This window comes from Buteo buteo, chromosome Z (assembly GCF_964188355.1).
Source record: "Buteo buteo chromosome Z, bButBut1.hap1.1, whole genome shotgun sequence".
Lineage (NCBI taxonomy): Eukaryota > Metazoa > Chordata > Aves > Accipitriformes > Accipitridae > Buteo > Buteo buteo.
The window spans coordinates 86348728-86374955 of record NC_134204.1 but is presented as its reverse complement, the minus strand read 5'-3'; the positions used below and the strand labels follow the sequence as shown (position 1 = coordinate 86374955).

The 26228-nt window shown below is 38.0% G+C and overlaps 1 protein-coding gene across 10 annotated transcripts in view; it reads left to right on the top strand.

The window, feature by feature from the left end:
* ARB2A (ARB2 cotranscriptional regulator A) overlaps positions 1 to 26228 on the top strand; it is a 271136-nt gene that overhangs the window by 11649 nt on the left and 233259 nt on the right. For 7 of the 10 annotated variants that reach the window (XM_075019998.1, XM_075020003.1, XM_075020005.1 and 4 more), the window contains 3 exons: positions 12548 to 12671; positions 16557 to 16658; positions 19287 to 19387. In XM_075019998.1, coding sequence (XP_074876099.1) covers positions 12566 to 12671; positions 16557 to 16658; positions 19287 to 19387 — 309 coding nt within the window. In that variant the 5' untranslated portion in view covers positions 12548 to 12565. The remainder of the gene's footprint in view (positions 1 to 12547; positions 12672 to 16556; positions 16659 to 19286; positions 19388 to 26228) is intronic. The other 3 variants (XM_075019999.1, XM_075020000.1, XM_075020004.1) reach the window with 2 other exon arrangements.

Genomic DNA, 26228 nt, shown 5'->3' with positions numbered 1-26228 from the left:
AAAAGGGTAGTTTGACATTGGAACAGTTTCTGTTTACAGCCAAAATACTCATACTATGTCAAACAGAGTAGTTTAGCTGTCAGTAATACTGGGAGATGTGATTTCTCTGTAATTGCTGGAGAGTGTACACTACTGCCCACCTTGCAAGGAGAACTTCAGCTTTGGTGAGTGAGGTTTCCCCTTGCCTTCCATTCCTCCAGGCTGTCAACCGCAGTTAGGGGAAGCAGAGCAAAAGGCAGGAGGTCTGACAGTTTGGATGTCCATTGGGCACAAGATGAGGGGCAGGCATGAACTTGGCTAACAAGATGAATTTATCTTTAGGGAGGTTGTGGAGTATTCATCATGGGTATTTTTTTAAAAGAATTTAGCCAAGAGCCCACTGGACAGAAACTTAGATGTAGATGACACTAACTTAAGTAGGAGAGTATTTTTACTTTCTCCATGTTGTTTTTTGTATAAGACTGAGTTTCGTGCATGGGTGCTGAGCTAAGTTTGTGCAGGCAACCTTAATTTCGCTATTTCCTGATAGTTGTAGACTTGACAATGTTTTAATAGTGTCTTTGGGTAAGGAAGGCACACATAGTAAGTGTATACTATCATCTATGGAAACATGATATAGACGCTTTTTAAGGTTTTGTTCATTTGCCGGGTGATTTTATCCAGCTTGAAGGTGTTTTAATGCACTTAGAAGAATGGTTGCCAATAGAATGAGTCTGTCATACTGGGGAGTCTGGAACTGGATACAGCACTCCAGACATGTCTCAGCAGTGCAGAGTAGAGGAGAAGGATCATGTCCCTCAACCTTCAGGCAGTGCTTTTCCTAAAGCAGCCCAGGATGTTGTTGCCAGGATCTTCTTCACTAATTTGTTTCTTCAGGTCTCATTTTAAACTTTTGAGGAACATTAGATATATAGTCCAGAAAAGATTTCCTGCTTTCTTCTAAATCGTCGATTTTTCCCTTTCCAGTCTATAGTAGCCTGAAATAATATTCATTATGTTTTGTGAAGTCAGAGACAGTAACTCAAAAGGTGTATCCATTGGAATGGAGAAATTTGCTTCAGCTGACTCTTGCAAGACTGAGAAATAGTTTGAAGTTGAGTAATTTTTAGGTATAGACTTACTTGGTAGTTGATTTCCATTTAGTTTGAAGCCTACACTTAATTCTCATGGTAGTTAAACATCTGGCTAGTTAACACATTTTAGTGGGAATATAAAAACAATATATCTCTGCTAGACTGGGCATGGTTTGAAAGCATTTGAGTCCTAATTTCAAATAATTTTCAATGTGGAGTTCATGCTGTTTGAGGTTTTAGGTGCTTTTAGTTTTGAACGTCTCTGAGGACAATACCCTGTCCCCTGTCCCTCTCCCCATATTTTTTTTTTATCTTTATCAGGTTTTTTGTGTCACCTTCCAGGTTTGTACTAAGTCTGCTAAACTTCATTTATGTCAAGAAAGCGTGTATTTTGTCTAGCATTGCTGATCTTTTATTACAAGTTTTGTTTGTGGTTTTTTTTCATTACTTCCAATCTGCTTTTCCCCCCTCATTTTCTTGTGTTTTTCTGCATCCTTTTTGATGGCATACAGTAGAATTTAATAACAAAGCATGGAGAGTCCAGAAGTTTTGGGTTCTCTAAGATTTTCTTTCTCTTCCTTTTTCTCTCCTTCTCCAGCACAAGGAATTTAGGACAAATGGGGTTTGCTTCTTCGGACTATGTCACATCTTTAAGCTGTTGTAACTGAAATGTTTCTTCTGCTTTCATTTGGGAGGAGGTTAAAAACATAAAGGATTGGAAGGTTTGCTACATTATCATGTGGATTCTTGAAACATCTTTTTTACTGTGCTGTAATTGTTCTTGGTAGTTGATGTGGTATTTTTCTTTGCAGATTCATTTTGTCCTGTGTTTGTACTGCTAATGTGACCTTATAATGCTCAGCACAGCTTTCATTTAATTACAAAAAAAGAATTCTTGTTTATGTAAGGATACTTTAAAGGTGGTGCTATTTTAGTGCAGGTTTTACTGAAAATCGTCAGTTATGTGAGAAAATGTTTGTTTTGCTTATAATGTGCTTTTTAGGAGTCTCTTGTTACACTCAGTGAGGCTGATGCTGGTTTGTATTTTTTCCATGCGACACACAGCATAATGTATCTCTGCTTTTTCTTGTGTTAATTTTCATGTAGTCTTGGGAGGGAATATGATCAGCTGCTATAGAGGTTGACATAAAAATAAGAGCTTTAACGTGGACAGACCTTAGTACACATGTATTTTGTTTACGTGACTTTTTAGGGTTAGACATTATCCATGTGATCATAAGGTGACATGAAGGTAGAATAACATAATGGATTGTTTACCCTTGTCCTGTAATTACTGTTCTTTTATCGATAAACTCTGTTGTAGCTGTTACATTTTTCAGCTACCACACTATTCAAATCAATAAGTTGTGTTTAACAGCAGCATTCCTTCTAAAAAGGCATCTAATCGCAGTCTGAAAGAGTTATGAAGAGTCCACTACTTCCTGTGACTGAATAGTTAGTCATTGTCTTTTCTGAGAGTGGTTATTTATTAATGTTAACCCAAAGAATGATAAAAGAGGTTTTAAGGGAAGTCCTTTGTTTCTCATTTTAAAATAATATCTGGAATAATAAGGAAATCTTAGAATATGAGAAAAGCGCTGATGGTGTGTCAGTACATGGTAGAAGAGAGCGGTTCTATCCAAACAGTTATATTGTTTACCTGATTGTCACAACTTGAGTAAAGTAAGAGGATCCTAATAGAAAATTCTATTAATAAATAATTAAATGACAGAATAAACTCTATTTGTTCATATAATGAGTTTACTTGATTACAGTTACTGCTTCTGTATAATAGATTTAAGATTTTGTGAAGGGAGGACTTTAAGGTAAATCTCATTCAAACTTCAAGGCTGTTTAGTATCAGTAAAATAGCCATGCCACAAGGCACTTAATGTCTTTCCGAAAAAGTTTTAAGTAACAGTTTTTAGGAGTGGTAGACTTCCATAAATACTGCTTAGGAGTGATCTTGGGATATAATGTTGAATCATTACTAGTAACATCTGTTTTAAACCCAAGATTGGTAAAATGATAAATAGTAAAAAAATTATGTATTATCCAGTTATTTGGCAAGTTAGGTCTACAGTCTAAAAGACTAAATTAAAAAAGGAGGTCAGGTCTTCAGAACTGAAACAAGGAAATCATGAAAAGTGGGGCACTTCTGAGAAGCTGCCACTCTAGCAGTGTGTGTCCTGTGGAGTTTGGCTTGCATAATGCTGTCAGTTGGGATTTAAAAAATGGAAGGGGATGGAGAAGCTGGAAAAAAATTAGTTTGAGTTACAATCAAAATTTTGTACAAAGAGACTCTGCTAAGCTTTTTCAGTTTACCAGAAAGAAGAGATAGGACTTGACTGTAGCATCTAATCAAGTAAGGGAAAAATAGAGACAAAACTTAACATACAAAGGCATAGTAATAACTAGTGACTGAAGCCTGAAGCTGGAGTAATTCAAACTGGAAGTAAAGTACAAAAGACAGTGACTAGCCTTTCAGACTATCTCAGCAAGTGATGAACTTTTTAGCTCTTAATAACTTGAGTTTGGGCGTGGATGTCTCTCTGGAAGAACTGCTATGGTTAAAAACAAGTTACTGGTGTCAGAGATTGGTAGCTGGAGGAAATAAAAGGCCTCTGTTTAACAGGAAGTAAGTCTGATATAATTTTGTGGGCCTGTCTAGCCTGAAACTGAATCTTCCAAGCAAAAATTATGAATTTGTGGGGATGTTTTTTTGTCAGACTAAGTTGCATCTCCAGTCTCTTTCTTCCTACTCATCTGCTGCTTCTTTCTGCACCTTCGAGTTTGGCAGTACCTGGCTGAACTCTGCTCTATCATGCATTCTGCAGCTACAAAATTTAAGACGGTTCTCCTCCTTAGTAGGGATTCATTCAAACTGGTAGGAAATGCAATGTTTTCCACAAAATAGACAAAGAATTTAAAAGGTTGGTTTAGAATGATTGGTGACTTTTCTTTAGCCCTTGTCTTGGAGTGGTTACTGCTAGGACAGAGCGTTTAGGCTTGAGGCTAAACCAAACAATTTGATACATCTGTTTGACCTCACTGAAATGGCTCATGTAACAGGTAGAATTTAGTTTTTTCAAGGACTGTGTTTGGGTAACTTTGCTTAATAGCATGGCAAGTAAAAGCTCTCAGTATGTATGGCAAAAGGATCCACAATAAAAAGAGAACAGTTGTTCCCCCTTTTTTTCTCTGCTAAAAAAGGAGCTGGAGGTGCTGTGGGCTGGCAAGCTGAATAATGCCAGCACTGTGTGTTGTGGCAGTGAAGGCAAACTCAGTCCGCTGTTGTACTGGTAAGGAGCGTACCTAGGGTGCTGTGTCTGGTTTGTCCCCTGATTTCAAGAAAGACGTTGAAAAATTGGAGAAGGGCTTGCAGGTGGCCACCAGGATGATTAGTGTGTTAGGAGGATGATTAGCATGTTAAGAGTACTCAATCTTTGGAGAAACGTTCAAGTTTGTAGAGGAGAGAAGGCTTGGAGAGGTTTCATCAGTCATCCAATACCTAGAAGTTAGTTGTGGAGGAGAAGTTTTTTTCTGTTCACAAGGATGCATGGTGAGAGGAGAAATTTCATCTGGGTGTAAGAAAAAGAAAACCTGTTATAAATATTAAACATTGGAGTAAGTTCCTCAAAGGGATGGTGGAACCTCCCTAACTGGAAGTATTGAGGGCTAGTCTTAGCAGCACCCCGGCTTCCCTGATGTAAGGACCTGTAAGGCCTAATGAATTAAGGTCCAACAGAAGGTGGGAGACCAGATCATTTCCAGAGATCTTTTCTGACCTAGACTGCTCTATGATGCCATGGTTAGAGCTGTGAGGTAGCAGCGTTGTGTATTAGTCAGTAGCAGAGCTGTCTAAAGAAGTCTGATTACAGTTACTGACTTAGACAATTAATGGAAATACTAGATTTTCAATTTTTAAAGCTGACCCAGTAAGGAAAATAAAATGTACTTGCCTTGCTTTTTTATCTTTGTTCTTTTTATTGTTTTGTAGTAGAAAGTAAAAGAAGATCTACTGATGTGAAAAAATTCAAAATACAAGCATTATGCAGTCAGAATTTTAAGATCAAGTTAATTTAAATATTGAGCTAAAAGTATAATGTGTTTATATTATTCACATTGTTTGTATATATATTTATATAATAATGTAGTGCTGCTTTATGACAATCCAGCAGAAGCAAATCTGTGGACTGCATGTGTTTCACAGGGCTATTTGCTTTGCCTGCCAGATAGCTGAAATGAGGCAGTACTTTTTGGTTCAGCTGGCCAAACAGCATGTCTCAGTTAGAGGGCAGAGCAAAGACTTCTGAGACACTATATTAGTAAAGCTGGGAGAAATGATAAAATTGAAGAAACAGGTGTCCTACAGCAGGAAAAGCTGTGGGCAGAGCTGTAAGGCAGATTTCTTGAGGCAGATGCTGCTGCAAAGAGGAGGTACGTACACTATGGGCATTTGGGGTATTTTAGTCTGATTGTGGAATAAGGTATCTTGATGATGCACTGATCTCTTCAGTAGCCCTGCATGCTCATTTCAGATGCACATGATTTGGTTCCGCATAGCATCCATTTTGCATATTTCTGTCATCAGAGTACCTGCATTAGATGCAGAATAGTCAAGTGGGGTGGTGATACTTATTCTTTGCATGTGCACATTCTGGAAGGTGTTGGAGGAAGCAGAAAGCTGGGTGCACCTCTCACCTTTCCTGAGTCTCTTTTTGTCCACCTCCTCACCACGGAGTCTGGAGTAGAATTAGAAATAGCTCGCTGTGTATGAGGATCTGGGCTACAGACCTGGATTCACTGCATTTCCAGCTGATTTGTCTGTCTTCTTTTCAGGAGTCTTCAGTTAATGGCAGACAGCCCTGCTGAAAGTCATACTATTACTTAAGAGTGAAGGGGGAGAGGAAAAAAAGTGGTTTTAAAGTACTAGACACATATGCATATGTCTGGGGTTTTTTAGCAGCTTTTGATGGTAGCCTAAGCAGAAATCATTTCCCTAGAGTTTTCCAGTCTCTCTCTCTCATTCTCTCTTCTTCTGTGGCTGTCCTGCAAATTACTTTGGTGTCTCTCCTAAGAGAAGGCTCTTTTAATAGTCTTCGAGTTTTTCTGTGTTCAGAGGCCTTTTTCTCTCCCAGCTGACCCATGGGATTGCTTGAGAGAAGATGACATTAAAAAAAGATTAAAAATTCTGGCTTTGTCCTGTAACTGCTTAGTATGTACAGAGATGAGACTATTGAGAGTCAGTCTTCTCCACCCCATCTTTCAAGCCAGAATCCTGTTAAAACCAACAGTCTAGTACAATCATCTTAAAATCTCATCCAAAACAGTGTTTTTATAAACTATCACAGGGCAATTTCAGGTATATTATGAAGTAATGTTGTGCCAAGTCCTTGTGACTTAGCCTTGTGATGTGCACCGACAAGAAAATCTGATTCTGTAATTAAAAAGCATTTCACACAACTGTTTTCCAAATAATTATATTGCTTCAACATTTCTTTTTGTCCTCGTCAGCTGAGATGTAGCCCCATTCACTAGTGGAACAACACAATACAAATCTTCCACTGAATATAGCATTATGACATGTTACATGGGCTTTTTCTGAGGCTTCAATAGCAGGTTGTTAGTTCTTCATAAACATTAATTCCTTGAGTTTTCCCTAGCATCTGCTGTTTGTGGAGGATTCTTACTGGTCTGTTAGTGGAAGGTGGTGGTGAAGTGGATCTTCAAATTAATGTCCTGCTCATCAGTGCACACTCATCTTGGGTACTGAGATTGGGAAAGCTAGGGAAGGTTCTTCAAAGTTCTTCTTAAAACAGGAATCCAGTGGTCCACAGTTCTATGTGTTGAAGGAAATCATTCAGGCTGAATGCCCAGAAAATGGGAAATATACAGAAAGAGGTTATCTGAGAACATCATGCGTTTGAGGAGTTGAGTGATGTGAAAGAACACCTGCAAATTCCTCCTGTGAACACAGTTCTCCCAGGCAGCGTTCTCCTGCCTTCACCGCAGGAGCACTTTTTCTATCCCCAGAGTTGCTTGCCTGACTTGTTAGATAACTGTCCATCTGCCTCAACAGAAGTATGGTTCTCCGTACGCTTAATTATTGATATTCTGCATATTTAAGAGAGTATTGTATTATGTATTCTTGTGATTTAACCCCTCCCTGTAGGTAGCCAAGCCCTCCCCAGCCACTTGCTCACTCTCCCCGCAGTGGCATGGGGGAGAAAATCAAAACGGTAAAAGTGAGAGAACTCATGGGATGAGACAAAGCAGTTTAATAGGGAAGGCAAAAGCCATGTGTGCAAGCAAAGCAAAATAAGGAACTGCAGGTATTTAGCCATTTCCAGGAAATTGTGTTCCATCACACATAACGGTGACTTGGGAAGACAAACATCATAGCTCCAAACATCCCCCCCCTTCCTCCTCCTTGCCCAGTTTTATATGCTGAGCATGATGTCCTATGGCATGGGATATCCCTTGGGTCAGTTGGGGTCAGCTGTCCCGGCTGTGTCCCCTACCAACTCCTTGTGCCCCCACCCCCCACCCCCCCAGCCTCTTCGGAGAAGCAGAAAAGCCCTTGGCTCTGTGCAAGCACTGCTCAGCAGTAATGTCCTGGGTTTGGCTGGGATAGAGTTAATTTTCTACTTAGTAGCTGGTATAGTGCTGCCTTAAAACATCCCTGTGTTACGAACACCGTTTTCATCACAAATCCAAAACATAGCCCCATACCAGCTACTGTAGAGAAAAATAACTACCCCACACAAAACCAGTATCTGTATTCAAAGCTGTTGCTACTACTCTTGATGATGATTTTGGACCTCGTGTTTTGCTGATAAGACCGTCATGTTGTAAACCTCCCAGAGGCTGTGTTGAGGTTGTGCTGCCTCTTTTTGTATTATTTTGTTTATTTGATCATGTTTACATGCATATGTTTATGAAGGTCATTTCCAGCATTTCAAGAAAGTTAAACTGAAATAATTAACATTTCAGTGTGTGGAATCGTGTTGACTCTGCCTTGTGTAAACAACCAAGTTGCATGGTTGGGACGCTAATGCATATAGCTCGTAGTCCTCTGCTTTTTGAGCTTACAGGGTAAATAACACTGGAAGGTAGCTGCCATGCAAATAACCTTTAGTGTCAACTGCAGTCATGTACTTTATCAGCAAGTTCCACCACCATTTGGTAGAATGCAGAGATGTACTGAGATTCAGGGATTTTGGGATCCTTGCCAGTTTCTTTGTATTCTAGTGGTTAAAGGTACTGCTCTTCTAGCATTTATTACTCCCCTCCTGTGCATCTTCCCTCTGGCTTTTTGCAGCTGTATGGAGCGTGCTCTAGGCAAATAGGTAAATTTTCTGGAAATTGTGATAAGTCTTAAGAAGTCTATATTAAATGTGTGGAAAAAGCAATTTTAACTTGAGCAGATCCGGGCAGGCTTTAAGGGTAATGGCAAGAAGCACACACTGCTAAGCTGATCTTCTGGCTAAATTTCTGATCTCTGCAACATGGAGATGGTGTAGCTGCTCATTAACATCAGCAGAACTGAGCAGAAGATAGTGTCTCTGAACCTTCTTTTTGTACAAGAGGTAGACATTTTAGCTGAACTTTTTCAAAAGCATTTAGTCTAAAGCAGACTGGAAATAATTGGCTTTCAGAGCTGAAGTTTGGCAAACCTACAAGCAGTTGAAAACAGGGTCTTATAAGTGAAGAAAAGTGAAGTACAGCCTTAATTGACGCAGTTGTTACTGATGTCATCTGTAGTGCCCTAAAAGCAGGAATAGATAAAATCTAATTAGACAGAAAATACTACTAGGATTAAAGTATGTATTTTTTGCTATGTTCAGCCAATACAGAGAAGGGACTAGAACCAAACTGTCACCCAGCTTTCTCTTTGGAGAAAAACTGGGTTTACTCAGTCATCAGCCACATTGCACAAATCTAACACATACTTGTCCTTAGCTTGCTTGGGATGTCAGTTTACAAAGAATAAGACTCTAATTCAACTGTATTCTAATAAAGTGGTGCAATACAAAGAAGCATTCTGGTAACTCCTGATCAGATTATGTCAAGATAAACTTGATGGACTTGTGCTGTTTGAAAATACTTGCATGTTTTCTTCTTATGTTGTACTTATGGGTTAGCACAACAATTATTTATAGCCTTTATTTGGAACATTTGTAGCATTGACTTAATTTCAGGTATTGCTAATGTAGAGCAAAATCATATACTACATTTTTGGCCACATTTCTAGCTGCATTTACGCAATAAAGAATAACTGAAGTCTCTAGAAATCTGTGTATGAGTGCATTTGCTTAAGCGTCAGAATATATGACACAGTGTCTAGTTTGGTTTGAAGAGTAGCACTATTATATAATCACAAGCTTGGTGGTCCAAACTTCCAGTACCACTTTACAGACAAGAACATGAAATATGTACATACATTCCCTTAAGTCTGTTTGTTTGGTTGGTTTGGGGTGGGGTTTTTGTGTTTGTGTTGTTGGGGGGTGGTTAAATTTAATTAATATTTGTTTGTGAATCCACCAGTTCTGGAGTTCAATTAATAGGCGTATGATGAAAATGCAGCCTTGTTGTCTCATGAAAACCACGAAAAGAGAATATTTCTGCTGTCAAATTATTTTAAGTATTGCTGGGCATTGAGTTGAAGAGGCACAGAATATGCGTAAGATATTTTGTGATAGAATACTTAAGTTTGCATGGGAAGGGAAGATACATACAAATAGATATACATTCGCTTGGCAATAAACTTATTTACTGTAAATATTTCTTCAGGTGAAATAGTAACTTTTTTTTAGGGATTATGCTTGCTGTAGCTACTGCAAAAAAACAGTCACAAAAAATATGTTTGTAAAAGAATCGTCTAAGCAATTGTGCAAAACAACACATTTAAAATAATCTGTATTTATTACAAGAAACTTGATGATGGTAGTTGTGAATTATGTGGAATGGTCAATGCACGCAGTTTGAAGATCACTGTGGCTTGAAACCGATGGCTAGAATAAACTGCAATTCCTGCATTTGCCTGTAAGCAACAATTCAGAGAGCTTTATAATTTTCCCACTGTTCATTTCTGCACTATCAGACTATAGCTGATTCGACACCTGTCTGTCAAAGAAAGGAAATCCAACCCTCTCATCTAACTTCTTCTGTTTGTCATCTAGACAAATATCAGTGAGGGATTGAACAAAATGCTGTGTTCACACAAACAATGCATAAAATACTATGTGCTTGTTTCATCCTCATTCTAATATCAAGTCCTCCCTCCAGTGGCTGCTGTAACAGTTTTTTACTTTGTCAAAATGAACTGGAAATTCTTTCTCTAAAAGCTAAATTCAGATTTATTTGTTTGTTTGTTTATTTTGGTGCTTCTAGCTTGGCAAGTGAACCTGTTAAGTTATCTACCCTTTCCTCAGTGGCAAGGTCTTCATCTGTTAAAGGACGAAGAGGGGTATCCATTGTACAGACAAGAATGCCAGGGATTCTTGGTCTCTGCATTGATTTATCTGATTAGGGGCTGGGGGTTAGTTTAGCAAGGCAAATCTGTTCAGATAAATTTTATGTTTCTTCCCTTGGGTAATAACAAGTCTTTGAGCACCTGTACGTATTTTGTAACTGCCTTAACTTACCTATACCCAATTAAGAATTTTCAAATGTTGTGTAGGGACGACTACCCAATTTGTATGACTAGAATAAATTTCACCTGGGCTATCACAAAACACTATCACTGTCATTTTCTAGCACTTCTAATAATTTTAACTGGAATGGGTTAGTTTCTTTTCTAAGTGATTTACTAGAATGTACATAGTTTTGTGCTGCAAATGTACAGACTGATGACGGACAAGATTTTGTATTCACTGATCTTTTGTCAGTGGACTATTTGGAAGCATCTGAGAAAAGTCTTTAATACCATCCACATGTGTGAATTGACATTTGAGTCATTTTAATATTTACATTGACTACGTTATACCCTAGAAAATACAAAAAAAAGTCTCTGGTTTTGCGGTTATTTTGTTGATTACTTTTATTACAAGTGCTAAAGTGATTAAAGTATTAGCCAAAAGTTGCACATTTTAACTGAATCATGTCGAGTTGTGTCCTAATTTAAAAAGCACACAATCTAAACAGAGCTTTCCTGGTGGAGTTGTGTCTTAAAAAGGCTTTTGGCCATGTACTGTCATTTCCCATCAGCTTAGTCTGAACAGTCTTCTGCAAAGGAAGGTGTCAAAGTCTCCCATAGGTCCAACTTGTAGAATGGATTATTGGACTTTCTTGAACCCCAACTTAAAAAAAGCAAACAACTCCACCACACCCCAAACCTTCTCTAAAGGCAATAGAAAAATAGCCTTTATTATGCTTTATTTATTTTTAGTTTTTTTTTCTATTGCCTTTACATTGAACTACTGTTACTTAGAAGAAACCATTTTGGGGTTCTTTCTTTCAGGTGTAAGTATTAGGGAGCCAGTATTATGGTTGGTAAATCGTATTGCTCTTTGTTTGAAAGTTACAAATTGCTACAGAGATACAGTTCACGCAAACTCATCTATGATAAAGTGTATTAGGGAGGAGAATAAAACAAATTGGTGATGACTGACAGATAAAACAAAGAACTAAAAAAGATGAAGGGAGAAAGAATTCAATGCACAGAAGTCTTTTTGTTGAGAAGGAAGAAGCGCTGATTGTGACGTGGTAGTTTGCTCCCTTGGTGTCAGATTTAAGATGAAAGAGATTGCAGAGTTGAATGTCTGAGTTGCCTTCTGTGCAATAGGAGAAATTTAGAAATATATTTTGCATGTAAATTCTCACCTTGAACTTACTGAGGTTTGTTCTATAGCTAGTCATTTATTCTATATGTTTCAATGCCGATAATGTATTTCAGAAATCACAGTGGTTTAAAACTGTGTGCTCCATCTAGTTTTACTAAAACAAAACTGCGTAGTACAGTAAGAACAATAAAATGGAGTTAATTGATGAAGAAAATCCTTAAAGATTCTGGAAATTCTGTTGATTATGTTTTGGGTTTTCTTGTATCTTTTACATTGGACTTACAAGTGTGGTGCTTCTCCAGAAGGCTTATCATTTACTGATGTTACATTAGAATCACAAAAAAGAATCGATTAGATAGATGTCCTTTTAGGATTAGGGAGAAGTTAGTATTCATTCTTGTGAACTCGAATCTTTGACCAAACTTGATGCTGGAGTGTGTGTCACACTTTGTTGTAAAATGTCTCAATCCAGGATGGTGTGATGAGACTTTAGAGTGTGCAGTATAAGTTTTGAAGGAGAGGAAGAAGTTAAATTTTAGCTTACATGTCATAGGGGTTTATAATACTCAGGAAAGTTGTGCTTTTGGAACAAGTTCTGGGTTTTTTGTGATGCAAGCTGTAGCAAATGAGATCTGTTGAAGTACAAGTCAGTAAATTTGTTAATTTCCAACTCTTGTTGATTTTCAGATTGTCCTTCAAAGATTAATGTACATTTACCTCAGTATTTTAAATCTGTTGACAGTTTGGGTAATGATGGCTCAGCTCCAGCAAGGAGGCCCAGATGAAAAAGAGAAGACTACTGCATTAAAGGGTATGAGTCTTTTTGCTTTCTTTTTAGATATATTGACATTCCAGAAACAATTATTAAGGAAAGGAAAATAGTTTGATGTATCTATGGGTTAGAATCTGGGAACTGCAATACTGGAAGAGACTATTAGTCCATCTATGCTAATGCTTTTTGCCTAATGGTGTGTCCATTATCAGTATTTTCATAAGATGATATTAAAAAAAAACAATATGTGGTAAGGAGTAACAGAATAAGATATCCATTAATTTTTTTTTATTTTCATAATTATCCTTTGAGAAAGTTGACTGGTGCTTTTGTGTTCGTAGTTTCTGGAGTTATCATTTAATTTTTATGCCACTTATGTTTTATAATTATGCAACTATATTACAGCTTTTAAAAATCTCTTTGACTAGAATGTTAGCAGGGAAGACATTTTCGGGACATTGATTTCCATGTTGATTTTATAAAGTTTTCTTTCTATTGTGTGTTTTTAAAAAGTAAGTGGACCTAAGTGCCTTAGCAGAGTAATTTTCTTGAGGAAAAAATTAGTTACATAAATGAGATCTCTTAGACAGTGTTTTTCAATTTTGGAAGTACATGGAGTCGGTTAGACCTACAAGTAAGCTAACCAAACATTGAATTTAATGTGCTTGCATCACACATTTACTCTCTAAATTGTCTTTCAGAAGAGAAAAAAGAATATACCTTGCAACTCCAGTGTAAAAACTGGATTTCAATGAAAGTATTATTAGAAGTATATGTTCTGTTATTCAGTGATGGTTGATGGTGTTTCTTCAGTTACAGCTGTGTTTTTGTGAAATGTTTGGTGAAAACCTATGTGATCTGTTTTTCAAACCTTGTACTAATTCTGTCAAATTAGTATATTTTGAGGAAATTATACTTCACGTTTGGAAAAGCAAAACTCTGATTTTATACTTGGCATTAATTTGATCTTCATTAAGAATTAGTGTCCAAGAAATATTCCACATAGTGAAGACTTTCTGTGAGGATGTTGTTTTCTTCATGCGATCTAGTGAACTCCCGTGGAGCTGTAGAAGGTCTCCTGCAGATCAAGCAGTTTTGAGCTCTGTTGAGCTAGTCTCGAATTGAGTTGGAGAGTCCAAGTTCTTAGATGAGAATGGTGGATCAGATCTTGAAAGAATCTCAAAGTTATAAGAACACTTTAGCTAATTTTAACTTGAAAAATTGCAGAGGAAGAAAGTGGCTGTGTCGGTAGTTGCGGCACAGACCAATTGCAGTCTTCCTGAGTGACTCTGATGGAAGCTGTAAATCACAACAACCTCTACATACTGCAGATAAGCTTAATGTAGTTCATATAGTATTGTCCTTGCTGCTCAGGAGATAGATATTTTGTTATACAGTAACTGGCACTTCTGTGTAAACACATTTCCAAATAGGTCACAGTAAGAAGACATGAAAACTCTGGTGAAATTAAATTCTAGAGGTGTGGTGTGACTGGAGGCTCTTCACCAAGGAGAGGAAGATGTGCTAAAGACTGCTTTCCTACCTTGACGTTGTGAAAGTACAGAGGAAGAAAGGGCATACTTCTTACATCCTGTTGTGAAAAACTTCATTGACAAAGTTCTGTTCTTTCTTCTATCATTTGGTTGAGGACCAAAGCAGATCCCCCAGAACTTTTCAAAGGACAGCGGACAAGAGCAAGCATATGATTGCTTACGTGAATTGCATGTCACAGGACTTGCTATTAAACAGATTTGATGTGAAAGTGAGATATGGTTGAGAAAGCAACATTTAGAAATCTTCCAGTCAGCGTCCAATGTTATATAGCTCTTTGGATACCAGAGGGATGCTCAGGTACCATAGTATAGATTGGAGAGATGTTGAATTTCAGTGGCCATACAAGATGGCCTTTGGTCCTCCAGCTTTAACCAGTGAAATCACTTAGAGAAGGAGGAGCTGCAGACAATCATATGGATGCTGGAGTTAATATGTGAACCTGAAGAGTTATAAAAGAGCAGGCCAAGGAACTCTTTAAGAATGTTGAAGCTCATTTTCAGTACATTTTGAACACTGTAGAAATTTCAAAGGATTAATGTACCAATACTAAGCTTAGGTAACGTGTAACCTATAGGCTTGTCACTGGCAGAAAGACTAAGCAAAAATAGTGATACAAAACCTATTCAAATAATGATTTTAAGTAATTAGGGGATGGAACTGTAGTTAATGTCAAACAAAGCAAGTTTAAAGAAAATCAGTCTTTTCAAACTGTTTTCTTTCCTTTGAGCTACAGCTTTGGATGGTAAATGTAATAAAGCAGTATACTTGGAATACTTAATGCGTCTCCTTGGTAGTACATGGTATCCTGATTTATGAAGCAATAATAGTTCAAAGTCAGTGTAGCATTCCTTAACTGAATGTTTGTGTGGTCTTCAAATTCGTCTATGTGGAAGTAGGAAAAATATTTCAGTGGAATCCTGCTGAATAATTTCTTGATGACTTTTTTATTAATAATCAGAAAATATGTTGAAAGGAAAGCATCGGGTTGTGTGGGTGATGAGCAATGAGGAGAGAATAAATGATTGTACACTATTATCTGTGTATGCAGTAATTGTTTAGTAGTGAGATGTAAGTAAAAGATGTCCCTATATGTTTACCGCTGGTCAAATATAAATCCTTCAATCTAGGGTAAAGAATTGTCCTGGTTTCAGCTGGAATAGAGCTAATTTTCTTCCTAGTAGCTGGTACAGTGCTATGTTTTGAGTTCAGTATGAGAAGAATGTTGATAACACTGATGTTTTCAGTTGTTGCTCAGTAGTGTTTAGACTATAGTCAAGGATTTTTCAGCTTCTCATGCCCAGCCAGGGCACAAGAAGTTGGCACAGGACACAACCAGGGCACCTGACCCAAACTGGCCAACGGTGTATTCCATACCATGGGATGTCCCATCTAGTTTAGGAACTGGGAAGTGGGGGCAGGGAATCGACGCTCAGGGACTGGCTGGGTGTCGATCGGCGGGTGGTGAGCAATTGCCCTGCGCATCATTTTTACATTCCAATCCTTTTATTACTACTGTTGTCATTTTATTAGTGTTATCATTATCATTATTAGTTTCTTCTTTTCTGTTCTATTAAACCGTTCTTATCTCAGCCCATGAGTTTTACTTCTTTTCCTGATTTTCTCCCCCATCCCACTGGATGGCAGGGGAGTGAGTGGGCGGCTGCGTGGTGCTTAGTTGCTGGCTGGGGTTAAACCACGACAAGAATGCAGACTACACGTGTTTTAGTGTACTTGCATTAGTGAATGCAGGCTGTACTAGGTTATACCACTCTGGTCAGAAAAGGATGTGTATGATGACACATATAGGCTTGCTATAAAATGGATGGCAGGTTTTTATTGGAGGAGGGTGGTTGAGAGAAGGACTCAGGTAACTCAGTCTATTTGGGTATCAAAGGGAAGGTTAAGGAGCGTTGTGATCACGCAGCTGGTAAATGCCTGTGAGGTGACGTGCATCTGATAATCTGAGCTCTTCAAGAAGGCAAACAAGAATGTATCAATGACTTGATATTGAAGTTAGATAAGTTCATGTTAAAAGCATGATGCATACCAGAGACATATTTCTAACACTGAGGGTAATGAATCATTGAAACAAATCACTATGTCTTTGGTGGCTTCTCTGTCCCTGGACGTTTTTTGATCAACATTAGAGATAAATAGGTGGGGAAAGAAAGAAAGAAAAAAAAAGAAGATATACTGACAGTGAGGCCCAGCTTCTGAATCTGGAACAAGATTTCCCATAACAAAGTCCTATGTAGATTGTCCTTCTGCCCTTAAGATCTACAAATCTGAACAAACACATTTTGTCAGTGATAATGGTGAAATAAAAAAGACATAGCATGCATTATGTAATTTTTCTTTTCCTTTTTTTAGATTTATTGTCTAGAATAGACTTGGATGAACTAATGAAAAAAGATGAGCCACCACTTGAATTTCCTGATACTCTGGAAGGATTTGAGTACATTTTTAATGAAAGTAAGTCATATATGCTTTGTAAAGGCTATACTTAGAATAATGTTGAGAGGTTATCAGAACTTAAAATTATACCTTATAAGTCCCTATTAGAATTTCACACTTTTCTGTTAAGAATAAAATTGTAAGCCCTGGTGTTAGCAGACTTGTAATTCTAGCTAAGTAGTATTTTTTTTTTATTTCATGAAATTGTCACCAAAATCCCTCATTTTATGCAATACTATATGTTTATACTGTGCATACTTTATGACCTCCTGTTTTCTATTACAGAAGTGTTGATACAAAAATTCCGAAAATTATTTCTGTAGCATTAGCATTAAAAAGCAAGATTAAAGAAAGGTCACTCATTTAAGAAACATTTTATTTACTTATTCATTTTCATGAATACAAAGGAAGTTATTATTTAGATAATAATTTATCCCAGTATTTCATTAATACCAATAGGAGAACACCTATTTATATTAATGGAAGGATGAGCAATGTGATAGCCTGTCTCTTACTTTTCTGGTGTGGGTCACGGTTTTGCATTACAGCTAAGTGTGTGATGACTACAAGTACTTCCAGCTAGCTGAATCTGTGTGTTGAATGAGTTAGTAGTATTTATAATTTCCAGTGCATACATTTTAAAATCCAGCTGAGAAATAAGCCTCTGAGCTAAAGTAATACCAGGCTCCAGGAAATGGCTCTTTTAAGATTGTTTGAAACCTGTAGGACAAATGGGGACGTTTACAATTCTACTTCCTTGCAGTGCCTGTTCTATGAACAGAGGAACTTTAGTTTCTAAATCTGCCAGTCTTACATCTTCCACTTTTAAAGAAAAAAAAGAGCTTTCCTTTAAATGGTAGTCATTTATGCAACACTTAGCTTTTTAATACCCTGATGGCTTTCACAGGAAGGTACTTAGAGACTAAAAGTGTCATGAAAGTGATGCTCTTTCTTTGATGGGAGGGGTTCAGCTCTGTCACTTTTCAGCTCCTTATTTTTAGATCCGCACAGTGTCTACTGTCTTCCTTACTGACTTCAGAGTTAATGGTTCATATGTGGTTGGTAAAAAGGGATGAAATTTGAATTTAGGGGAATGATGTTTTAGAATGATGTTACTGAATATTCCATCACTAACCTCACAGCCTGGGTGATTTCCATAGAATGCAGCAAAACCTATTACATGTGCTACTGGTCAGCAAAGCAAAAAGGTCTCCATTTTGCTTTTGTACATTTAATTCAAATGTACAGTTGGGTACTCTTATGTCATAATCATGCTTCTTTTTATGATGGAAAAATAAGGAAGATTTTTATTAGTTTTAAAGAATCTGAAGGAGACAAGGGTTCCAGAAAGCCAGAGAAAAGATATGCCAGATATTTGCTCCAGTTTACTTGTGCAGAGGGCAACTGTGTACTATTGATGGCATACTTGAAAGTAACTAGCTGAGAAGGAACAGCTGAAGGTAGACTTGTAATGAAAACATGAGAAGAAGGATATTTGGACCTGAGACAGGGATATGAAGTTGAGAAATATTTCTGTGGTGTCTAGTCCATGAGGTAATACAGGTCTGGAAAAAAATATCAAATAAGCAGATAAGCATAACTATTAGAGGTCCCAGATCTTAAATATTTTATTTAAAACATCAAGAATCAAAATGTAAAGGTCCTGAATAGGTGTGAGCTAAGTTAGCAATTTCTTACTATTCAAAAGGAAACATTTTCCTGAGAAACTTTACCTTCATCATGCAGACATTTCAGCTTTCAAAGGAGATGCTTGTACATATTCCTGTTTTTAATGTTTCTCTGATTTACTGCAATTTTGTGATGCTCTGAGACCATAATTTGGGTTTTGTCTGATAAGCTGAAACATTACTGGTCAGATATCCGCTTTCAGCAGTTTGCTTCTTATTTTGTTGCCATTTTATTATTACTGTTATTTTAACTCAGCCCATATCTTCATTTGTGGTTGAGTATGCTCCCAAACTTTGCTATAAACAAGGCCCAACTGCAGAAAGTTATTTTGGAATCTAAGAATAGCATGTGGTTTTGCTCTGATCAAGCATTCTGCTTTGTTCTACTGTTGTAATCTCAGAGTACCCTCAATCTAAGAGCTCTTGCTTGATTGCACAGTGCCTAGCAGTTGAGATATTTACCTTAATTGTGGATGTGGTTTTCTTCAGATTAACTTGGAATGTTGTTAATCTTGAAAATAAATGTTTCCTTTCCTTCCAGCCTCCAGCCCAATTTGTGCTCACATTTCTTCATAAATGCAGTTGTTTTTGAAGTAGCAGATTTGTAGCTACAATTTGATCACCTAATTGACACTGCAGATCAAATATTAACTGCTAATGTTTACATTTCAACGTTAATCCATAGCAAACTTGCAAAGCAATTTGACATTTGATATCTGCATGTAATTTCACTGTCATCACTTGTGTTTAGCTTTATCTAGCAATATATACCATTGAAGGCGAATGCATTTTGTTGTTATGCTACAATTGTTTTCCTTCAAAAATACTACAACCAAAAGAGAAGAGATTCATAGTAGCCCAATATTTAGATGTAGATTTCTTTTCAAATCTACAGCAATTAAATGTGTCTTTTAATGAAGAAGTATATTAAAATTTAATGATTTTGTTTGTTTTACAGAAGGGCAGTTGAGACACATAAAAACTGGGGAGCCATTTGTTTTCAATTACCGTGAAGATTTGCATAGATGGAACCAAAAGCGCTATGAAGCTCTTGGAGAGGTATATTAATTGTGTGCATGTATGCATCCGTATATGTATTGGTGTGCTGTGTTTTTTGTTGTGTTTCTCTGTAAAAAAGATAGTTTCAATTTTATATATATTAAGAAAGATTTAGTAAGGCTGCAGTCATATAACAAAAGGTATTTCAAGATCTGTTGCATGTTTAGGCTCTAACAGTATTTTCCATTATTTGCTGTAGAGCTTAAGATGTGATTTAGACTACAATTTGACTTTATGTGTTCAAAATAGAGTATAATCTAGATATAATTATACAGTGCAGGATTTTCTTTAACTTTCTTGTCAAGGTGAAGCACTGAGTACAAAACTGGCTGTCCTGGTTTCAGCTGGGGTAGAGTTAATTTTCTTCCCAGTAGCCAGTACAGTGTGTCTTGGATTTAGCGTGATAATAATGTTGATAACACGCTGATGTTTCAGTTGTTGCTAAGTAGCGCTTATCCTCAGGTAAGGATTTTTCAGTTTCCCATGCTCTGCCAGCGAGCAGGTGCACAAGAAGCTGGGAGGGAGCATGGCCAGGACAGCTGGCCTGAACTGGCCAAAGGGATATTCCACACTGTAGAACGTCATCCTCAGTACATAAACTGGGGGGAGTTGGCTGGGAGGGGCGGATCACTGCTCGGGCATCGGTCAGTGGTGCTGAGCAATTGCATTGTGCATCGCTTGTCTGTTTTTTGGGTTTTATTTCTCTCTCTTTTTTTTGTTATATTCCTTTTCATCATCATCATTATTGTTGTTGTTATTATTATTATTGTTATTATATATTTTAATTATTGTTTTTATTATATTTTATTTTACTGTCATTATTAAACTGATCTTATCTCAACCCACGAGTTCTAATTCTTTTTTTCAATTCTCCTCCCCATCCCACTGGGAGCGGGGAGGAGTGAGCAAGCAGCTGCGTGGTGCTTAGTTGTTGTCTGGGTTTAAACCACGACACTGGCATTTTACTTTATAGCTGAAGGTGAATGTATCGGCTGGTTTTCTTATGTTACCAGAAGATACCAGGAGCCACTGGATTGATTAAGTAGAGCTCTGATGATTAATTGATTAAATATTTGTTGATGTATTAGATACTTGGATGCTACTGGTACTTCCCAGGCTTTTTGTAGGGATGTTGTGGATGTAGTAGATGTAGAAGCAACTGACGGTGGTTCCTTTTCCGCGTGAAAATGACTTTAATTTCAGTGCCATGGTTATTATAATGCTTTAGCAGTCAGAGCACTGACTTGAGAAGAAAGGCATCTGATCTCAGTGAATGCAAAACTGTCTGCTGAGGTCTTCCTTGCACTGTCACCACCTCCCCTGCCCAACAGAAAGAACAGCCTCGACACCCTGACCTCTAGGTAGTAATGCTGCTCACGTCAGAGTGGCTTTTGGAGAAAGGAGATGCACAGTTCTGTCTACAAACGAGAGTCTTTTTTCCTAGAGACTATGTAATGTTGCCCGGCAGTTTCTGTTGGAATCATTATGGCATGTCATTCAAGAACTGCCTTTGCCTCATGGCTTGTCTACTTTCATTAGTGTTATTGGTTTAGTAAGGATAAAACACATTTATTCCCCACTTACTATTTCTGTTACATCAATTCAGACTACTCAGAGATATGTTTGATTGTGCATGTTTAGACATTTTGTCTTTTAAACTTTCTTGTTGTTGGGGTTTAACCCCAGTGGGCAGTTAGCCCCTCACAACCACTCACTCACTCCCCACTGTGGGATGGGGGAGAGACTCAGAAGGGTAAAAGTGAGAAAATCGATGGCCTGACAAACAGGAGAAAATCTGTGGGCTGAGATATGGTTTAATAGGTAAAGCAAAAGCTGCACGCGTGAGCAAAGCAAAATAAGGAATTAATTCACTGTTTTCCATGAACAGGCAGGTGTTCAGCCATCTCCAGGAAAGCAGGGCTTCTTCATACATAATGGTGACTTGGGAAGACAAATGCCTTATTGGAAGATAACTCCAAATGTCCCCTGCTTCCTCCTCCTTTCCCCCAGCTTTATATGCTAAGCTTGACACTACCTGGCATGGAATATCCCTTTGGTCAGTTGGGGCCAGCTGTCCCAGCTGTGTGTGTCCCCCCCCGCCACTTCTTGTGCACCCCCAACCAGTACACTTGTGTGCTAAAGAGCAAAAAGAAAACTAAAATGTCTGAAATGACAGCCAGTCCTACACTGTTGCAAAGGAAAAATACTATAAAGCATCTTGACTGAGTTTCTTGGATGGGTAAATAAGTATATACTGAAATATATCACCAAATGGTTTCATATATTTTCTTGTGCTGCCAAGAGTGCATTTGTTAAAGCTGAAGAAATACCTAATTACACGGCCTTCTCTAGGTATGGCAGGATAGGTTGTGGGAACTTCTGTAGGCACTAAGCGTGCAGGCTCAAGGAAGGAGCGCATGGCAGAAGTCTCTGCCCGTCTTGGTTAACAGGAATAGCCCTCCATCTGTCCTTAACCAGCATCGCTGAGTGAGGTATGGTCCAAGAATTCCCACCAGCATTAATCTGGATACTGCCAGGCTGAGAGAAGTGGAAGTAAGAGGTTCAGTGGAGAGCAGTACACCAGGAGAGGAAATAAAGAGGGAGATTCGCGTGTGTGCAGTGTAACATCACAGGGCTGTGCGGTGCTGCATTTTTACACATTTAAATTTAAATACACATACTCTCTTCTGTTACAGAGAATTTCTGTTATTTGAGAACAATTGCTCAAATGATCCCGATTCTTAGGTAAACCATAGTGGATTTTCAGTGATGCAGGTTTTACTTTTTCATTCTGCGATGAAAAGCTGTTGTGGACCCTGCCGGGCCCCTGCTGCGTGGTGGTCTGGTGCCCTGTGCCAGCTCAGCCTCTCCATTTCGTTCAGGGGACAGCTTGGGCTCTGCGCTGGATGTGTTGGAGGTGCCCAGCTGTTGAGCACTGCTTTGTCCTGCCAGAGCTTTGTTACTGGGGAATGAAGAAACCTTGCTTTTTACCTCCTCCTCCTCATTCCTGCAAGAACTGCAGCAGGGGAAGAGATGATGGGGGCTACTCCTGCTGCTTCTCGCATCCTTTCACCTCAACTGGGTGTTTTTCCAAAACCGGGAAAGTGCAGTAGCCCAATCCGTTGTATTGTCTACGTTACCTGATACACATTTCTTCCAGCAGGAAACAGATTGGCACCTATTCCATGGTCTGGCTGTGCAGACCTTTGTGAGTGCCTGTATTGTTCAAATATCCCTGTTTTCCAAGTAAATGAGTTGGACAAGATACAACTGTAAAGATTAGTATATCTCCATGTGGGTTCCTTTGCCACCACACCTTCTTGTACATGTTTGGCAAAATCATCAAATTCCTTGTTCTGAGCATCCGAATAGTGAGTGCCACAGCTTCAACCCATAGTAGTACGAATCACTTCTTGTAAATTTTTGTTAACCAGGAGGTGGGATGTGTTCATGGAGTGGGTGCCTTATATCTGTGATCTGTCTTGTGCACTTTTTGCCTTAGTTATAGTCATTCTCCATGTTCAGGTTTAAGTGATCTTTGAAAATGCACTTTGTTTATATTGGTAGGTAAAAGGCAAAAAAGGTTTGTGGTCAGGAATCTGACAGGGTGAATTGTTCTGGTTTTTATTTGTTTTGGTTTCTGGAGAAAAAAGAAACTCATCTGTGTTTGTCTGTTGCCTGCTAGGTGCTTGATACTACACAGTTCTTCCAAAAAGCCACAAATTTATAAATGCTCCATTGTCTGGTTTTGGCACTATGAGTGTTTATACACTTATCTAGGAATACAGGGGAGGCTGACCAGCAAGACCCTTGGCATTTGTTCACGTAGATAAAACCTGCTTTTGTGCCATAGAATCGTGGGTCACTGATGTAGATGTTGAAGAATACAGAAGCTGTATATTACCCTCTGATTAGTCATTTTGTAGTCTAGGCTAAGATGTATTTAGTAATAGCTGTGATAGCTTAAGAAGGAGCAGCTCATATAATTTATAAGGTGATGTAGTAAAATCTGGCCTTAGGCCTTTGCATTGAAACATCATCCTTTGGCTTTAGGAGTTCTCTAATATGTATTTGTGGCTGAACATTTATGTAGCTGGACGTACAGTGAGATGATAAAGTAGCTACACTTGTATCATCGGACAAAAGTGTTTTATGTATTCAGTGTTTCCATTGTCAGCTCAGTCATTGTATGCTGGTTTTGTAATTTTTAAAGGATATGCCCATCCTGCCCAAGGCAACTTTTTTTTACTGTACGTATATATTGTGGGCTGCTTTTATTGCTTTTTACTAATTTTAAGAAGTGGGTGTACTTTCTGGCCCTGTGTTACAGCATCATTCTCTCTTTCTTGGAGCATTAATAAATTTCCATTTGGTAATCCATGATTTTTTGCTGTTAAAAGTAATGAATACACTATCTGTGATGTTCTGCCATTACCCTGGCTGTATGGAAATTGATTCTTCACAAATTACAATGGTTCGTCAACGTCTCCACTTCTTACATCTCTTTATTCTTCATTCATTGATCTGTTATTTCAGGCACACAATTTGTTCTGCAGCCTCTTGATATGTGCTCCTAATAGACAATTTAGTGAACTGTTCATAATTTTGTGATTCTGGTTCAGTCATTGCTATTGCGGCATTGAATTTTGTGGAGAGCCTCTCCATTTGCTTTTTAAAAATTAAAATGGCAACAGAAGTGCACAGAACATGGTGTTGCAGCTGCTTCTAACTGCCGATTAATCCATGTGGCAAGTTTGAAGTACGATTGAGAACAATTTTGTGACAACAGTTCAGTTGTTGCAGACGTACCGTTCCAGTTCAAGGTTGAATTATTTTAATTTTTTTTTCTGGCCAGAAGTTACAGAGATTTGGATTCTAGGTTAAACTCCACGTTAGACTCACATGATACATGTCTCCTTACATTTTAAGTAGATGTCTGTGTTTATTGCATGTACTGCACTTTCAGTTGATATTACAGCTACTGAAATTGCCAACAGTCAGTTTCAGCCGCTGCTCAATCATGACATTGAAATTAGCTGGAATTATAAAGAAAATACTACTAAAATTTGTTGCTGGGATTTAACTATCCATTTTGCCAGTCATATAGGTTTTGCTCATAATGAGATTTAATATGAAAGAGATAATGTTGACATCCTCCTTCCATAGTCTTACAGTAACCAGACTATCCCTAGCATCAGTAGGCAGTTATTGTCTGTCCCTCTGCGTGTCTTTTACAGCTCTAGCTTTGGGTAATTATAATTTGGTGTTTGCTTGGAGGCCATTTAATACTTGCAGATGTTTTTGCCATCACTAGTGAAGAGACTTTTACCTGTACTGACAGTTTGCTTGGCTACCCATGTCTTCAGATAAGTCAAATAAGATTTGTAAATACGTAGATTATAATGTGGACTGTGATATACGTGCCTCTGCTGTGGTCCTGTTCAAGGACTACTGTATGCCATCTCTTGTAATAGCAGCCTCCCTCACCTGCAGAAGCATATAAGCACGTAGCAGAATTGTGGTTATTTTTTACAGTTACCACACCATAACACAAGAAAATACCTTATATTTATGTAGAACACATCCAGAAAGCAAAGAAATAGAACACCTATGTCAGAAATTCCTTGCATGTTTTATGTATGATAAGATACGGTTAATTTTACATCATCAGAGAAGTGTTGTCCCACTAAATAAACTGCTTTAAAGTATGTGCACAGTGTTAGGTCCAGCTCGTCATAAAGTAGATTAACCATCAAGGTTAATATTTGTGTGGGGGGACAAAATAAGTATGTAGAATTATGACAATGACAACCCATAATTAAGATCGCTAAGTAGTAAAATGGGATATTTTTTTTTCCAGATCTCCTTTAAGTTAAAGAACAGCTTGGTCTCAACATAATTTAAAAAATAAGCGTTCACCTGCTACTAATTTCCTCCTTGGTTGCAAAGAGCATTATTTGTTTGGATGACTGAGAGAAAGAAGCTATTTACATAGCACAAATGAAAGCATAGAGCAGCAGAAGAGGACATGTAAGTTAATGAAGAAGGAAGCATTAAGTAGTCTGCATTTGAAAGGGTAGCTTCTTACATGAATAACCCAAAATCTGATGATAGGCTGCACGTGCACCTGATAGTACTTAAGGTCCAATCTTGCAGCCGAAGCTCATGTGAATAAACTCAATAGGTCTGATCTTGTGAATAAGGGCTGCAGGATCAAGTTCCAAATAAAATTTGCAGATGATTAGTAGAAATCCTTACACTCTAGTTTCAGTTTCTTTGCACAGACAGTTTATCATTAAACATTCCAGATTTTCTCTGGCTAGTGAGACTTTATTATGTGTTGCACACCATGGATTAAGCAAAATTATGTTTGTGTACCTTGACTTATTACTATGTATTTGCTGTTAGTTATTTAGTGGTTGGAAAAATTTATCTTACTGAGAGGACAAAATAAATTGATAGTGATGTAATATATAGGCTGGTTCATGGACATTTGCTTTCATGGCATGCTTGCTTGGCCAGGGCTGTTGAAAGTTGTTGTTCTGTTCAAAGAGATTAGATGCCAAATACTTAACAGGTGTCTGTTGAGTGCATGTGAACTGAATTTTTTCAGTGTCTGGTATTATGGTCAAGTAAGGGTAAACTTTCATGGGGATAGCAAAAATCCTCACTGAGAATCTAACAAACTCTTCCTAACTTTATGGCCTGTTTCAAAGTTAGAGTGAAAGCATCTAATTGAAATATTTCCCCCATCCTTATTCTTGAAAGTGCTTAAATCCCATTTTGGGTGGTCTCATTTGGAAGCGATTTGATAGTGCTATTTCTGTGCATGTCATGCCCC